The sequence below is a fragment of the Chionomys nivalis genome, chromosome 9, assembly GCF_950005125.1.
Source record: "Chionomys nivalis chromosome 9, mChiNiv1.1, whole genome shotgun sequence".
Taxonomy (NCBI): domain Eukaryota; kingdom Metazoa; phylum Chordata; class Mammalia; order Rodentia; family Cricetidae; genus Chionomys; species Chionomys nivalis.
In genome coordinates this window covers 49635217-49653848 of record NC_080094.1, presented here as the reverse complement: position 1 = coordinate 49653848, position 18632 = coordinate 49635217, and the positions used below count along the sequence as shown (strand labels likewise).

At 42.7% G+C, this 18632-nt stretch overlaps 1 protein-coding gene across 3 annotated transcripts in view; it reads left to right on the top strand.

Moving 5' to 3' along the window:
* Positions 1-18632, top strand: part of Slc12a1 (solute carrier family 12 member 1) — an 82338-nt gene that overhangs the window by 16688 nt on the left and 47018 nt on the right. For all 3 annotated transcript variants that reach the window (XM_057780467.1, XM_057780469.1, XM_057780470.1), the window contains exons 6-10: positions 800-910; positions 1722-1833; positions 3954-4081; positions 8249-8333; positions 17530-17681. In XM_057780467.1, coding sequence (XP_057636450.1) covers positions 800-910; positions 1722-1833; positions 3954-4081; positions 8249-8333; positions 17530-17681 — 588 coding nt within the window. The remainder of the gene's footprint in view (positions 1-799; positions 911-1721; positions 1834-3953; positions 4082-8248; positions 8334-17529; positions 17682-18632) is intronic.

Here is an 18632-nt window from a genome sequence, read left to right as displayed (position 1 = left end):
AGAGAAGGGGAGTTCGGGATCAGGGCAGGAGCCCCAGGCATAATAAGGTCAGAAGATCTGGCTTTGACTTCAGCTCTCCCCTTACCACCTGGGAGACTTTAGACCAGTCTCCTCTACATTTGAGGCTTATTTATTTTCTAAAGCGGAACGAGGAGCTAATTTACTGCTTCATGCATTTCCCAGGAGTTCTGTGCATATCAGATGGAGAGGATGTGAATGGAAAGTGTGTAAAATACAAAGCTTCAGGTAGACAACAGGCATCATTTCCTGTAGGCACACCACTGATGTTCACAAGGTTTCCAAAGATGAAGAAAGTTCAAACATGGGCACAACTTGCTGCAGAAAATGAGGCCTCTCTTAGCTAAGGGCCCAACCCAGGTGCTCTGGAAACAAGGTCTTTAAGCCTGTGTGGTATGGGAACTCCTCACCGTCTCACCTTAGATGCTCTACTGGTGAAAGTATGTCTATGTGGAAATTATATGAATTAATGAACATAGTGTGTATTCTTAAGGTCTACTCTCTTCAAGAGATGTGTTACTAAGTTTGTGTTCTCTGTTATTAAGTTGAGCAATGCTTATTTTCCAATATTCATATTGGAAACCACCCATTTTTATTCTTCTAAAGTTCCCCTTGGCACATGAAAGTAGCCAGTCCTTCTGCTGAAGTACCACATTCAGACTTCTGCTCAGTGCTACATTATCTCCCGCATCTGTGGCTAGAAGGAGTTTCTAGTCTTTCTAGGTCCTAGCCTTGCCTATCAAGGCTATCTCTAATCATTTGAGTGATTCCCTCCCTACAGGAGAGCGATTCAATGATGGTGGATCCAACCAATGACATCCGGATAATTGGTTCCATCACTGTGGTGATTCTCCTAGGGATCTCAGTAGCAGGGATGGAGTGGGAAGCGAAGGTAGGTGTCGCTAACTAACACCAAATAACAAGTGCTGGCCAGGCCCTGACTCACTCACAACAGGAGGAACACCATATTCACAAAGAACAGCTGCCATTCCTTCATTATAGCAAAAGGCACGAGTACAAGCAAGGTGGCCATCGTACCACTAAGTACTGTAGTCGAACTTTCCTTTGGGCCACCAGCTCACACACAATGGCACTGAGACTTGTTGTCACTTAATAAAGCTTGGCCTTAGCTTGGGCTTTTTCCTCACTAGCTCTTATAACTTAAATTAACCTGTCTTATTAATGTAATTCTGCCTCAGACCTTGGTTACCTCTCCTCTGCACCATATGTATGACTTCTTCGGTATCGTGTGCCTAGATTCATCCCGAGTTCCTCTCTCTGCCCAGAAGTCCCACCTATTCTCTCCTGCCTACCTATTAGCCATTCAGTTCTTTATTCAACCAATCACAGGACACATTGTCACACAGTATAAACAGATATTCCGCAACAGTACCAAGTCTGGTCAAGACTTGATCGTATGTGTCAGGTCATAGGGCCACGTTTCACCTTGCTTGCTGCCATCGTGGTGACACAGACAGCAAGGTTGACGCATCTTCACAGCCAGCAAGGTTGACACATCTTCATGTACAACTCCTGTCCAGACCAGCAGCACTGCATACTGGAAATCCAGGTCTCATTCTCAAGACCTGAACAGGGAAGAGGGCAATATATTAAGCTTCAACTGTGCAGTGAGAATGTCCAGATTTGAAGCTAGTTTACATTGTTGTTGCTTCTAACTCGGTCCCTTTCCTGCCGTGTCACAGGCCCAGGTGATTCTCCTGGTTATTCTTCTCATTGCCATTGCAAACTTCTTCATTGGAACTGTCATTCCATCCAACAACGAGAAGAAATCTAGAGGCTTCTTCAACTACCAAGGTAAGTGGGGCCAATCAGTCCCTTCTCAGTTAATGGGTCTACATTGTTCTCCCCATTGCTACCTCTCTCACCCATCCCCAGCCACGAGGATTCCAATGTAGCCCAGGAAAGGCCTGAAGTTGGATTCAGGAGATCCATGGTGGGGTTTCAACTCTTGCATATCAGCTGAGCGGGTTATACAAATCCTGTTTGATTATCAGATTTTCCTATTAAATTAATAATGACAGCTTCCTGAGGAAACTTTAAAAAGTAGATATGGAGGGTACTTAAAATTTAAAAACAATTTTGAGAAGTCAGTCTTTTTCAGTTGAAGATGAGAAGGTCTCTTGTAAATCCTTGAATACTGGGTTATCACTAGATGGTTAGACAATAGGAATAGGAACTACATGTAAGGAATGAGAACCGGGAGCTGGGAAAGATTATCAGCCTCTGCTGAACACTAGCGTCAAATCAAGTCCTCTGTCTTCCTGGGAGACTCTGTAGCACCCAGCCTTGCTGGGACATAACCTGCTGCAACCTCTGCCAACCTTTCAAGCTGAGTTAGGAGACTGCTCAGCCCTCCCCAAGAGCTCATAAGCATCTGTACATTCAGTTCCAGGGGATCCAGCGCCCTCTTCTGGCCTCTGTAAGCACCAGGCAGGCAAACAGTATACATACATACATACATACATACATACATACATACATACACACACTTGAAAGAAATGATGGGTGAATTACTTGTGTATCTCCTTGTGGTAACATCACAGTGTACGAATTTGACTTTTCTCTCCCAGTTCTGCTTCTTCTACCTTCTTATTTTCTACTCTAGATTACTCAATGCACAGCTAAGGCTATAAAAAATATCAATTGCTCAATTACATATTCAGTTTTCATTACCTGTGACCCCCTCACCATTTTAAAAACCAGGTCTTTATTGTGGTTCTTTTATTTGCTTTGGATTTTTCTGTCTTTTCTTTTCTACCTTTTCCCCTACTTTATATCTTCTGATGTTTTCAACTTTTCCCCACCTTTTCTCACCCCAGATTCCTTTCTTTGTTTGGTTTCTTTTTCTTTCTCTTTCTTTCTGCCTTTTCTCTAGAAGGCTTTCTTTTCATTTAAGTGATTTGGTGACAACCTACAGGACAGGACAGTATTGCTCTAAGGACAAAGCAACTCACCATATTCTTATTCTCTGAGAATTTGGTATAAGGACCTAAGATCCAAACTCTGAGAGGAAGAGCAGAGAGAGCAGAACACTAGAAACAAGTCTATTCTGCAGCCCGCCTCACATGGGTCTCTTAAGGCTTGTCAAAGGCCTGAAAAGGCTGTTTAAAGATACATATGTGTGAGAATGTGGTCATGAGGCATGCGTGTGAACATATGCTCTATATTTTAAGGTTACTAACATGTTTCTGCAAAAAAAAAATCTTGGCAATATTTATTTGTTTTTACATATTTTAATTAAAAAATTTTATATGATATATTCTGATCATAGTTTTTTCTCCCCCACAACTCCTCCCTAATCCTCCCCATCTCCCCACCCACCCAACTCCATGCCTTTTCTTTCTTACTCTCCTTAGAAAACAGATAAATAAACAAAATAAAAAAGTAAAAACAAAGAACAAAAAACACAGACTCACACAGAAACCAAAACCCATAAAGCACAAAATCAGAAACCTGTAATATATAAGCAAAAGAACTGCAAGATGAAAAAGAAAGAGAAAATGTTCAAAGAAAGCAATATGAGACAAAAGTCTGCAAAAATACCCTTGAGTTTGTTTTTGTATTGACCAGTTACTGCTTGGCTTGTATACCCAGTGAGACCCCATTGAAAGAGACTAATTTTTCCTTCTGCAAGTATTCCTTATTGCTTTTTCCCATTTCTTCTATATTCAAAGAAGACAAACAAACATGGTCTCCAATGACCTTCCCAGAGCTCTGTCGAGAGATCCAAGGCCTAAATGTGTACGTAAAAGAAGAGGCCCCTTGGTACTCGGAGAAGAGTAACCTATGGTTTCGGGTTCACTCTGCTCCCGTTCTAAAGGTCCATTTCCATTTAGAAACACAGAAGTCAAGAATGTAAGCTTTTACAGTGTGCAAAACCCAGCAAGATAATGTTCCTCTTGCTTGCATTTCAGCGTCCATATTTGCAGAAAACTTTGGGCCAAGCTTCACGAAGGGTGAAGGCTTCTTCTCCGTCTTTGCCATCTTTTTCCCCGCTGCCACTGGGATCCTTGCTGGTGCGAACATCTCTGGAGACCTGGAGGTACGCAGTTTCCTCTGTAGTCTGGTGGTGGGAGTGCAGTTGTTGGTAGCATGAGAAGCTGTGCGGACTCAATATGACTTAGGTCCCAGAGACACAAGAATGAAGGTTTCTGAATGATTTCTTGGATATTTATTCTATCTATCTATCTATCTATCTATCTATCTATCTATCTATCTATCCATCCATCTCTTTCTCTCTCTCCCCTTTAATTTTAAATCTAAGCTCTTGACAATATAATATAATTCCAAAACCCATATTCAGTGACATCCAAAGGCAGAGCATACTCATGGGAAGTTATTTCTCAATAAAATGGATGTGACTTACTTTAAGAATCACCTTGTCCCTTTAAAAATCATAATGACTAGGAATAAAAGACATTTGCAGAAAAACAAAACCAAATCCACAATAGCAATCAGTCATGTGACCACTTGGTCCTCAGTTCACAGCATTCCCCATCAACTGCCATAGGGATCATTGACTTAACTATGGATGGGATTTCAGTATTTTAAGAAGGATCATGGCCAAAACAAGATCAGACTTTGTGCTTCTGGAACATGCATAGGCCATCCAACAAAATTAGAACATCCACTCCCAAAGACAGCCCAGGGACTCAGAGAAACCTCTCCTCTTTCAAGTCTACCTTGGGTGGGGCTCATCCCTATCTTCAAGGTCCTGGGTGATTAATCACTTCCTGGTTCACACTCTACCTCTTTCTGTTGACATCCCATTTGTCTGGATTTTGGCTCATGTCCTTACCTAGCTTCAAAGGACTCTATGAAGTGCTTACTGGAGTAGGGCAGCCATATACCCAATAAAGGCTGAGGTATTCCAATAGTACAAGAGGGGTTAGAGGACAATAGAAGTCTCTTTCATAAGACAGACAACGGTTTTCTCTCACATAGACAAATCTCATCTCAATGCATTCATAATCAACATCAGAAGGTGAGTATTTGCAAGACTCATCGGGAGATAAGTATTAAATGAAAAATATGCAGGGGTCAATGGGTGGCGAAATAAAAATACTGAACAAATAGTTGTTGGGCTGATCGGAGTTAACTTGGGAAGCAAAGACTAGAAGTTGGCTATTGGAGAGGAACAAGGCAAGTCTGGCCAAGGAAGCAAGCAGAGTCTGGCATGAGAAACCTGAGGACAGCAGCGAGTCTCTTACAGGTTAAACAGAGAAAAACTGAGGAGTCTGGAGAGCCTCACAAGGTTCACAGGAAAGGAAGTGGCTGCAGAAGCTCACTATGGGTCATCAAACTCTGAGGACGTGGCAACTTGGCCTTGGGCTTATTCATTGGCCAAAGATCTTCAGAGAAAGCGCGGTCGGAATAGACAATAACTGAGCTGAGTACTTAGATTTGTTATGCTAGTGACCACACTGCCAAGGTAAATTCTTGAGCAGACAACAGCAGGAAAAGGTCATGCCAAAGCTCAAAAGGTCACAAACCTGCGCCAGCTGCTTCAGCTCCTCTCCTCACTGAATGAGATCTCGTTATGAGCTCCTGTTTTATCACTAACTAGGAAAATATCAGAGGTCACTGATTTAAGCTTCCGGAAGCTACAGGCAGGTTTTTAAATTGGAAAATATTGTGCTTTCTTTAGACTCCTTAAAAACAAGGTGCTTAGTCAATTCCTCTTACTTAATGTCTGAACGAAGGCCTTGCAGGAGACAGAGGTTAAAGCTCTGCTTTTGTTAGAGCTAGAAGCAATGGAAAGAATTCTTTTACTAAACCACAGTAAGAAAGCATCATAGGTCACAGCTAAATGCAAGCAATGCCTTTTGATGTGTCTACATCAGTTCTATCCGATTCTGTTCTTTAGCACCGGTTTCGCCTCACTGAATCGATTTCACGGCATAGTAGATGAGGAAGAGGAGGCTCGGGCTTAGCTAATGGGGTTGAAACAGAAGTAGGACATCGCAAGTGTCTGGGAGGCAGAGGGAGTCTGGAGCTCTAGGAAGGAAAACAGGACTAGAAGCTGTTGCATGGGTGAACTCACCCACGTAGGTGCAAGAGGGAGGGAAGGAAGCTAAGGAAGCACTCAGGGGAGTGTGGGCACCCAGATCTTTATTGTAGAAAAGGAGGGAGGGAGGGAGGGAGGGAGGGAGGAGAAAGAAAGAGAGACAGAGACAGGGAGACAGAGAGACAGAGACAGAAAGACAGAGAAACTGCTTAGTGGATGGGGAAACCAACAGCCCTTAGGCCCAGGAAGAAGGGAAGCGAAAAGAGAATTGTCTAGGACATCAAAACATAGTTAAAAGCCAGAGTGGTCAGACATGTTAGCTCCCAAAGATGAAATATTCTGGAAAATGGCAAGGAAATTTCTGTATCCATAACTTTATTTCTCTCTGAGGATGAAACCCAAGATAATCATAATAATATTAATCATAATCAAGTCAGTTCGATTTAGGAAGCGTTGTTTATAGAATGTAGGGAGATGCAGATGAGTACTCGGCTTCCAGCCTCAGCACCCTTCCCAGGATGGCCCCACCCTGCAGGGAAGAATGACCAGGACAGCATAGCGGATGCAGATCCCATCCTGAGCCTTCTGTGTGGAACAGCAATAGCATGGCAAGAACTGTCCTGAAAATTGGGATCTGGAAGGAGATTTGAGAAATATTTCTGAGATGCAAAATTAGGAAGTGGTTGTTAGACCCCCAAAAAGTGGAAACCTAGTTGATTACTTATATTCTGTCCTAGCTAGGGAGTCACTTTCACTGACAGGAAGGAGAAACAGCTTAGTTTTGCAGTTAATTCTGGAGGAGGGGGGAAACTTAAGAATGTGTCAAATTGCCGAGCTCCCTCTGTCGGGAGCAGGACTGAACAATTCCATTTTGTGCAGGATCGCACATCAATACACTGACATCATAAGTTACCCATTAGTACCTCAGCGTCAAGTTGACCCTCATGTCCCGTGGCCTCGGCCAGCTTAAGAGCTTACAGTAGGCAGCTGCAGGGGAGCGCTGTCTTCATGTCTGTGTCACAGGCTGCCTTCTACCTTCTACCTCCTATTCCATCACGCTCCAGTTAAGATGGTTACAACTTAAGCCAGATCCCATGAAATTTTTGTGAGGTGTGCCTGCTTGTGTTCACCTTGGGAGGTGTGTGTGTGCGTGACGTGTTTGTGCGTGCGTGCATGCGTGCGTGCGTGCGTGTGTGCATGTGTGTGTGTGCTTCTAAAGGCCAGAGGTCAATATCAGGCCATTCCTTGGGACACTTGGTTTGGTTTGGTTTGGTGAAAGTCTTTCACTGGAAACTGGGGTCATCAATGAGGCCAGACTGGCTACCCAGTGAACTCCAGGCCTCCACCTGCCTCACCTCCCCAGTGCTGGGATTATAAGTGTGTCCCACATTTTTCTTTCCTAAACATGGATTCTAGGAATTGAACTCAGACCCTCATGCTTTCGCAGCAGACACTTTACTGAGCCACCTCCCAGTTCCCAATAAATTCTTCCACAATAAGATAAAAGGTAATAAAAAAAACAAAACCAGTGAATTCGATTAAGAAGGGCCCATTTCAGCTCCACTACCCTCGTCCCCCCTCCCCCGGAACTGCTGTATTGCACACACCTGTACATCATTTGCTGTGGCGTCAGTAGTATGCAAGGAAGAGGCTGGGTACACCTGTACCAGCAAAACCCCAATATGCAGATGTTCCTGGAAGAGTTGGAGCATAGGGATTAGTGGCTGCACAGAGCTGGTTACACACAGGTGTGGTGCCTGTTTGTTTGGCTAAGTCATGATCTCCAGACGTTGGATTGTGTCTGTAGTCACCAAGTGTGACCTTCTCAATGGACTTGATCATCATATTTAAGTTTAGAAAAAACAACTCCTTAATCTTCATTTACCTGTATTGATTGCTCATGTGTATTGATGAGACTTCTGGGTTAGGGATGCAGGCCTGTGTTCACTTTTCCTTTCAGCTCTGGGACCCCATCGGCTAGAGACTGGGGCAAGCGCCGGGAGTTCATATGCAGCACCGCATTTAATAGCCCATCGTTCACTCCCGATACTCCGCCCGGAGACTCTTCACCTCCCCATTGCTAGGCAGTTTCTTTAGAGCTCGCCTTAGGAAGCATGGTTTAATATCATGAAAACATAGCAATAACTCCTCACACTCTGACTATTACTGAGTTCCGTTTTCCCCTCTGCATGTTTTTCACAGGATCCCCAGGATGCTATCCCCAGAGGAACCATGCTGGCCATCTTCATCACCACTGTTGCCTACATAGGTGTTGCTATCTGTGTAGGTAAGGAAAACATCCCTGATGGCAGAATGTCAGGGAGCCCAGGGTGTGTGTGTGTGTGTGTGTCTAAGGCTACCAATGGAGCCTACGTAAGGAGAAAGTCTTGTTTTGTCTTTACAGCTGCAATTTTTGGTACTTAATAGTTTGTGTCTTTGGGAGCCATTGATGCAATGAAAGTACAATGCAGACATCTTCAGATCAGCGTCTAAAAAGAGCCTATCAAATTGTTATGCCCTGGCCTGGAGAAGGCCAGGTTTTGCCACCCTTGTGACTGCACTCCTGAGGAAGCTGTCACTTCTAGCACTCAGCTCTCCTGCCCTCTGAGAAAAGCGAGAACAAGGGCCGAGCAAAGTAGGGGAAAAAACTCAAACAAAACCCAAACCCAAACCTGGCAAAGGAAATTGTGAAAGATGAGGAATTCATAACAATATCTCATCTCTAACTTGGAAGTGTCATTGACACAAGCTGTCAAGAGATCCGAATAGCCCCAGCTGTTAGCAGTGTGAAAGCCAGCCCTGTGCTTCTCGGTGAGCAGAGCATGCAAATGTGGCTTTTCCAGCTGCCACAAGGCAAGTTTTGGCTCTACCTACTGCCTGCGGCCACACCTCCTCTTAGGGCCATGCCACACTTATGCCATAGTAGGAAGGAAGGAATGTGTTTTCCAACACACAGAGAAGAAACCCTCTTCAGTGCACGGTGAGGGATGCAGGCCCAGGTTGGGCAACTACAGAAGCCTGGTGGCCATTTGACCAAACGGTGAGCTCCAGTAGTCCTCTGCTTGATATAATCTTAAACTGATTTCTGAAGAAGAAGAAGAAGAAGAAGAAGAAGAAGAAGAAGAAGAAGAGGAGGAGGAGGAGGAGGAGGAGGAGGAGGAGGAGGAGGAGGAGGAGGAGGAGGAGGAGGAGGAGGAGGAGGAGGAGGAGGAGGAGGAGGAGGAGGAGGAGGAGGCAAAAAGCTAAGACTGGTGCCTATTTTGCTGCTTCTTGTGTGAGGAACCTGACCGCCCTGTCACATTCTGTGCAGGGTTACACAGGAAGACATTTTCTGATTTAGTGTGTTAGGACATCAGTGACTTCAGAATGACACTGAAGCCATCTGAGGTCACAGCTTCCAACTGTGGTTTTAGGTGATCAGATGCATGTTTAAGAAACATCTTAGGAGCATGGTGACACATACGACCTGCCTGACTTTACATAGATTCTGGATGTTCAAATGCAGGTCCTCATGCATGTGCAGTGAACACTTTACTGAGACATGTCCCTCGCTCCTAATAAGAAGGTTTATCTAGGATTAGAACCAGTGACCTCTTACTCCATAAGTAAGGGTTATACCCTCAGACCAATGAGCCACCTTGGGAGCTGTCTTAAAGGTAGTCGTAATGAGTAAGAGACCACCCGGGGGTTGGGGGGGGGGAAAGCCAAGTGAACACCTTTATTAGTTGGCCCTTGGTTTACAAAGAACCTATCTTTTATGCATTTTTAAATCCTTATGTATAGTTTATATTCATATACTTCAAAAACTCTCAAATATACTGTGGAAGAGATTATAGTCATAAAAACTTATAAGTTAAAAAATTAAAATATATACTCCATCTTTTTTCTTTGTTTCATTTCCTTGACATCTTATCATATACATCATCATCTTAACTTTAACTTAACAATGGCAGTGTCTTAATCTCCAGCCAGCAATTGCAGCTCCCCAGGTACCAGCCTACTTACTTAGCAGCAGGCTGACCACTCAGGTCTCAGCCTAGCGAGAAGTCTGTTCCCACAGGCACTGGTCCTGTTGCTGGCACTAAAGGTAGCTTTAACTAAATCTCTATCATTCTAATTATGAGTAAGACTCAGGATTCAAAGGTTAGGGTGAAAACCTGTGAGGTCAGAGAGGTTGGGTAGCAACTAGTTAATCCTCTCTCCTTGCTGGTGTCCATGGAAGAATTGGCTTCCACTTCACCAAACTGGAAAAATCTGTGCCAATCCAAACCATTCCCTACTTCTTGTGTCTCTCTCTTTCCCTGATGCCCGCTAAGGCTCTATGATTATTTTCTGTCAGTGAGTTGCCCACGCACCCTCCTGGCCCAAGGTTAATTTTATTTAATTAACAGAAATGCAAACTCAGAGTTCACAGTGTGATCAAATATTCCCTGACGCGTCATTGTATTTTCTCATCCTTGCCCCCTCCAGCACTTTCTTGTACCTCCTTTCCCTCTCCCTACTTAGTCCCCCTTCTACTTCCACATCATACATATGTATGCATATATGTATATATGTAGGTATGTATGTGGATATACACACAAATTGAGATCTAAATTTAAATCTAAATTCTACATATGAGAGAAAACCTGAAATAATTATCTTTCTGAGTCTGGCTGATTTTGATTATTATGATGCTTTCTGATCATCCATTTTTCTGATGAATAGCATAAATTTTATTCTTCTCGAGAGTACTTGTTGCTTTTGAGAAAGACCCAAGTTCAGTTTCCAGCACCCATATGGTAACTCACAAGCATTAGTAACTCTGGTTCCAAGGCCTTCAGTGTCCTCTTCTGACCTCTGCAGGGACCAGACACATATGTAGTGCCCATAAACACATACAGGCAAAGCACACATAGACATAAAAAACCAAATAAGTACATCTAAAAACAGAACGTATTTTTAAATGCTCACAATTCTGTTTTGGAGACTCTACCCTGGAGAAATATTTTAAAATTTAGAAGAAAACATTAATGGACAAAGGTGTTTATCATACAGAGTTTATAATACAAAATAATGGAAGTATTCAAATGTGTGAAAATAACGAAACAGAAGTAAGATTGTCTCATCATTAATATTAATGGATAATTAGGCAATAATAATATTTATCCCAAAGTATTGCCTTATGATTTACTTATTTTTTTCAGTCAACATACAGAGGGTTGCCTTTACAGCATCCCCAGAAGTGTTTGTCGGTACTCTTGGTCCTGAGTTTTCCCTTCTCCACTGCTCTTTCCCATGCCCTCCTCTTATTTCTTTCTTCCCCATGCCACTTCCTTCTCCTTCTTTCCTATTTCCTGTGTCCCATTACCCTCTCCATTTCTCACCTCCCCTAACATCGCTTCATCTCTCATCATCTCCATTCTAGTTATATGGCCTACAAACACATATACACTCACATGTGTGCATCGTTTTAAACCTAGGTTCTATATCTGAAAGAAAACAGGCAGTATTTGTCTCTCTGAGGCTGGTTTGTTTCACTTAACATAACGATTTTCAAATTTTCCTGCCACTGTCATAATTTCACTTGTCTTTCTGGCAGCAAAATTTTCATTGTGTAGACATCACGTGTGTTCTCTGTCCACTTATATGTTGACAGGCATTTAAGCTGTCCTGACTATTGTGGACAGTGCAGCGATAAGCATGGATGTACACATATCTCTGAGATATGTCTACTTAGAACTTTTTGTGTATACAGCCAAGAGTATATCTGGGTCTTATATTAAATCTATATTCAGTTTCTTAGGGAATATTCATACTGGTTTCCAAAAGAGCTACACAAGTTTACATTCCCATCAATAATAACCATATTTCCCCATATCCCCACCAATGTATGTTGTCCTTTGTTTTTTATCTAAACGTAGTTTATTTCTTATATTAAAGTATAATTAAATCATTACCCCTTCCCTTTTTTGTATGATATCCCTTTAAGCATCTTCTGCAGTGTGGGCTTGGCACACATCATTGACATAGTACTTAACCTGCCTTAGGGGCCCTTATTTCTCCATCAATTCTAAAAGGTAATTTTGCTGGATATAGCAATCGTGGCTGATAGTTATTTGCTTTGGGTACTTGTATATCTCATTCCAAGCGTTCTTGGCTTTGAGGGTGGCCTGTGAGATGCCTGGTGCTATTCTGCTGTTTTTGCCTTTGTAGATGAGTTGCCATCTTCCCCTTACAGCTTTTAAGATGGTTTTCTTTTCTCCGTATTTTCGACATTTTGACATCACGAACTTCTTCTCTCATCATGTCTGTTTGGAGTTCTAAATACTTCTGGCACTTGAATATTGTTGTCTTTCCCTAATTTGGAGAATTTCTGGTATAATTCAGTAGATTCTTGATGTATTCAGGGCTGGCCTCTTTCTTCTGTCTTCGAGTCTCAGAGTGCTTAGATGCTTGTTTGGCACTGGCATTTCCTGTGCTGATATCTGGACGCCATGCTCCATTGCCCCCATCCTCCGTCTCTGACATTCTTCCTTCTGCTTGTCAGGTTTCTTGGTGACCGGTCCTGCTGTGCTTTTTATTTGATTCAGTGAGTTTTTCATTTTCAATGCTTCTGGGTTTTTTTGTTTTGCTTTTCAAAAATCTTTGTTTCCTTGCTGAGTTTTCTGTGTTGCCAACTTTTTGGTCTGTATTGCTGATCTTCATTTTGCTGACTTTTTTTTCTTAGTTGCGGATGTTCCTCTCTATGGCCTGATCAAATTCATCTGCTTGTTTGTATCTTCTTTTAGGATATTAATCACTTTTACTAAAAAACTGAAATCGTCACGTTGCATTTTGCATATCTCTCTATCTTTGGGTTTAGCATTCATGGAGTTACGATCTCTTGTAAGAGTCATGCTGCTGACTTTTTGAAGTTTCTTATGTTTGTTGTGGTTAGTGCATCTCTTGGTTTAGATATCTGGATTTTTTTTTTGAGGGGGAGGACCTTCTTATTTGGTTACTTACTCTTTCAGTCTCTGTCCCCACCACCAATCAAGGAGGGAACAAAACTCTATTCCCACAATAACATCAAAGCATATGAGACACAGATCAGTTTCAGCCACTAATACATCACCAGTGACCATGGGCTGAGGATGATATTATTTCAGATATAAATAAAGTGAGAAATAAATGAGATACAGGAAGAGGAGGAGAAAGATGAGAAAAGTAGAGAAGTGAGTTGAGATAGCTAAGAGGAAAAGAAGGGAGTGGAGAAAAGAGCAGAAAGAAAAATAGGAAAAATTTAAAGGAATAAATATTTCCCGATTATGAAAAAGGTCAAAACAAATTTGAATAAATATAATAAAGAGGATAAAAATTTTAAAAACACAGCCTATTAAGATTTTTTTTTTAAAGTCTGGGAAGGAGAGATTCTAGGTAGGTGTTAAGAGCACATGCTACCCTTGCAGAGGACCCAGGTTCCGTTCTGTTCCCAGCGCCCACGTTGAGTGGCTCAGAACAACCTGTAACTCCAGCTCCAGGAGATCCAATGCCTGTGGCCACTGTAAGCACCCACATTCATAAGCACATACCCCCAAATGGACATACACAAACACATTATTGAAAATATAAACCTTTTTTAAAAGAAAGGAACCAATAAAGCAAATTCAAATTACGATAAAATGTAGAAAGATGGTGGGGGTGGGGGAGGGAGAGGGAGAGAGAAGGGCCAAATGTTGTGGGAGCTGTGGGCAGCATTCCCACCCGGCTCCTGGTCGCCTGGCTAGCTTATGCCCCGAAATAACAACACACAAACTGCATTCTTTTAAACACTGCTTGGCCCATTATATCTAGTCTCTTCTTGGCTAATTTTCACGTATTAATTTAGCCAATTTTTAATATTTTGTGTAGCACCACAAGGTGGCTTACCAGGGAGATCTTAACCTGCGTCTGTCTAGAATGAGAGAATCATGGCGACTCACTGACTAGGCTTCTTTCTCCCAGCATTCTGTTTTGTCACTCCGCCTACCTAATTTTCTGTCCTATTAAAGGGGCCAAGGCAGTTTCTTTATTACTTAACAATGAAACAACAGATAGAAAGATGACCCGCCTCCATCATTTCCCCTTTTTCTGTTTAAACAAAAAAGAAAGTCGTTCACTTTGACATAGTAAAATTACATATAACAAAACAATTATCAAGCAAGAATTACAGTTACAATATTTATATCTATTTTATCTTTTATTATAACTAAGGAAAACTATAATTATCTATCCATTCTTTAACTCCATCAAAGACTCCAGAAGGATATAATATTACCTAAGCAAACAAGAAATCCAAAACTCTATAAATGACAGAGACATCTCGCTGCCTATACAGTCACCCAAAGTTCCTCTGTACCGTTGGGGCATCCATCTTCGGCCTACAAGCCCATAGAATCCAGCAGACATTTTCATGAAGCAGGAAATTTCAAAGGCAGTTTAGTCACTATCTGCTGTGTCCTGTAGAATGTCTCGTAGACTCTTTCATGAATCAGGAACCCCGAAAGACCATCTCACCTTTAGGCAAGTTTAGCAGTCCTCTCTCTGCAGGTTCTCTGTGTCCAATTTATACAATAGTCCAGGCAAGAGCAGTTTTTTGCCCAAATGACTATCCAACTCCATAAGGAGCGTCTTTGATGCCCATCTTCCTTTTGAAGTAGATTGGTGCTGCCAGGAGCAGACGTGTCATTGTCATGAAAAGTTTTAAGTTATTAAAACATTTAAATGCCATATTCTGCAGTCTTTGAAAGATATGAAGAATGTCTACCTAACTGAAATATATCTCTATATATCTAGAAAATCTAACTAACATGACTACAAATTTGACTATTATTGATGATTATCCATTAGCAACCTATATTTTTTAATTATACATTACATTTTTTAATGAACTACACAATCACAATACCTTAATCAAGATCAGAAATACATAACATATAACAAAATTGACCTTAAAATCCACACCAATGCAAATTATTTATATCTATATCATATCCCCCTTTAAATGTAAAAGAACATTTATAAACAATATTTGGGAACATGGGTCCAGACAGACGCAGGTTAAGATATCCCTGGTAAGCCACCTAGTGGTGCTACACAAAATATTAAAAATGGTCTAGATCAATATGTAAGAGCTAGCCAATAAGAGGCTGGAACTAATGGGCCAGGCAGTGTTCAAAAGAATACAGTTTCCGTGTAATTATTTTGGGTAAAGCCATGTGGTCGGCCGGGTGCCAGGGACGCAGCCCCGCCGCTCCTACTACAACAGCCAAAAAAGAAACAAAGAAGAAAAAAAATGCCTCAAAGTGAGGATTAAAAATGCATAAAATAATATTAATGTATGAAGAAAAATCAGTACACTGTATTATATCAAAAGATATAATACAGTGAAGAGCCTGCTAAATATGTGGGACAGAAAGAATAGGGGAGAATGATGTCAGAATGACTTCTGTCTGGGTCTTCAGAGTTGAAGCTCTGGTTACAAGCAGTGAGGGAGGGCAGTCAGCTGAACGTGAGCTCTCATCTCTCCTCTGGTTTATACCATTGCCTGGTCTGTACTGGGCAAACGCACGGTGCCTACCAGAGCTCACTGCACTGCGGCTGGTCTCCTCTGTAGGGCACCAGGGGCCTCTGCTGGTCTCTCTGTGTCCCTTTGTGAGCTGGACAGGTTCTCTCACTTTCCTGAGACTCCCAGGTCATAGACCTGATGTACCTGTTCTAGCAGAAGGCTGTGGGAATGTGGGAGCTACCACAGCACCAAGATGGGTGGTACACGTGGAGGGCCTGACTTGGCCTACCGAGTGTTAATAACCCGCTGGAGGTTGCACCCCTAGAATTTCCGAGTTCTTGGGCTGTAGAGCAGTGAACCACAGTTATCTCCAGAATTTCATCTACCTGTAAGCTTCAGGCTCAGAGAAACCACATGCCAGGCTTGATGAGATCTCTCCCTGGCCGCCTATACCTTTCAGCACATCCATGTCCAGCTCTCTGCTCCTCACAACCACCACCCTGGTTCTTCTTCACCAAAGTGTTATAACAGACCCAAGGGAGGATCCCCAAGATGCCTCCCAACTCCCACTACCTTGAGTCCCATTGACTAATCACCGATGTTGCCTCATCAGCTGGAGAGATCACTGTCTCTCCAAATATTACAACTGGATTTAAGCTCATGAGGGCTTTGACTTGTGCTGGGGGTGAAACTGCCTGACCCTCACCTAGCTTATCTTTGGGAAGTGGCTTCTGAATTCCATGACCCAAGCCAGGGAACTGCACAGGACTAGAGGTTCTGCTAGCCTGCTAGAGTGGGACACCCTTGTTCAGCTTTTTCCCCCCTTTCCTTCCTTCATGGATTTCCAAAGCCTTGTCTATATTTCTGTTTGGGATGAAGCCTAATATTTTTTATTCTATCTTCACCAGTGCTCACATAGGCACAAACTATGCAAATGTCTTACTGGGAGGTGCTATCTTTATTATTAAACCAATTAAAATGATATATATTTGACTTGAATAAGGAGGACACCAATGGACATGCTAGCATGAATCGGGGGTGGGGAAGCCCATGAAATCTCAGCCTCACACCAAGAACTATAGGGAAGTAAGGAATGCTGAGAGCAGAAGAAACAGTCTTCCCCAGGGAAAAGCACAGCAATTCAAGATCGAAGGCTATATGGCCAGCTCTGAAAACATACAGGCAAACAGCATACAGACTAAGTACACTATTCATGTGTTTAGAAGCACGCACACACACACACACACACACACACACACCAATTAAACAAAAAAGAGGCCACGAATTTGAGAGAACAAGACAGGTGGATATGTGAGAGGGTTTGGAGGAAGGACAGAGAAGGGGAGAAATGATGTAATTACATTATAATCTCAAAAAAAAGCTTTTAAATTTACATCTAAACTAGGGTTATTGCTCTGTTTTCTAAAATGTATGCAAAGAATTAGATTGAAAACGAGGCTTCATTCTCTTGGTTATTAGATTCCTTAGTGCCTTGCCTCCGTCTCCTCTTGGGTAATGAGAATTATTAAAAATCATGTGGTCAGTAAGAAACTGAGCAAGGTATGAGCTGTGTGCATGTTAGGCCAAAGCACCGCACATTTTAAGAGATCAGAAAATAAGACAGCATCTCAGCGCCCAGGACTCCTATAAGATAGCCTCAGGGGTGAGGACCACCCATGACAGTGTGATTGGAAGCTTGTAAAAGTCAGGGTGTTCGCAGGATTCAGAGGCTGGGAGCTCCAACGACCATGTCTCAAAAAGAATTGGCAGTTGGCACAGGCCCTGGAAATATACGTTCAGACTCAGTGCCAGCCAAGCATGGTTTAGAACAAAGCCAGGATGGGAAGAGGACGTGGCTCAGGGCTTTAGCTCAGGGTTAGTGTTTGCATCACAAGCTCAAGGCCCTTGGTGCTGTCCCTAACACTGTAAAGGAGCTAGGAAGAAAAGAAATGACAGACGAACATTGTTTCCTCAGCGGCGTGTGTGGTCAGAGATGCCACTGGAAGCATAAACGACACCATCGTTTCTGGGATGAACTGCAACGGCTCCGCAGCCTGTGAATTGGGCTATGACTTCTCAAGATGTCAGCATGAACCTTGTCAGTACGGGCTGATGAACAATTTTCAGGTATGAACTTTGAGGAGGGAGTTTATTGGTATTGTCTGCATTTTCTGAATATCACGTATAGAGAGGCTTCTGGATCTTCAATTGATTACATATTGATTTATTTGAATTAAATGTGGGAGAGAAAGGAATCATGCAGGTGTGATGCCGTAGCAATCTGTTTTCCAGGCACTGTGGTAAGGAGGCAATACCGGTGTGGGTTGTGTCACCAGGAGGGAGCACCATGTTGTTCCCTAGCTTTCAGTCAACTCTGTGAGATACTGTGCTGGGAAAGAGAGGCTAGCTGGCACTCTGGATGCATTTTGTGTACAGGAGTTAGATTAGAGAAACCTAAGGTAGCCCCACATGGCCAAGAGACACGGCAAGGAGAAATTGTGAATAAGAAACTGGGGCAAAAAAAAAAATGAGGGCCAAGCGGCAGGGGGAAGTACAGAACTTGAAACATACTAATTGTCATCCTACATGGTGGGTAAAGAGAGGAAGAAGCAAACGGACTGTGGCGTCTGCGTCCATCTAATTCTAACAACCAGCACAGAGACATCATCTCAGCCGAAATCGTTATTCCAAAGTATGTCTCACGCTAATAGGTTCCTCTTAAACATGTAAAACCTGTTCCCAGGTATCATATTGGTCCTGGTCCCGTTCTCATTGCTGTTCTGGGGACATCACGAGTATCTTGATTATGTCAAACAATAAAGTTAGGTTTAAAGAGCACAGGAAAAGCAAAGGTTTAGAAACTCTTTGGTAGAAAGAAAACCGATGCATTAAAAAGAGTGAAGGCAGGCAAGCCATCCTCATGCGGGCTCACCAGCACCCACTGTGGGTAGAGCTTCCTCCCACCCAAGCTACAGAGAGCACGGGGAGGTGCTGTGAACGTCCTTGAAAGCATCCCCTTCCTTAGCTCCTCCAGGGTTTTCTAAAGATTTTGTGGTGGGTATCTAGTGTGTGGTAGAT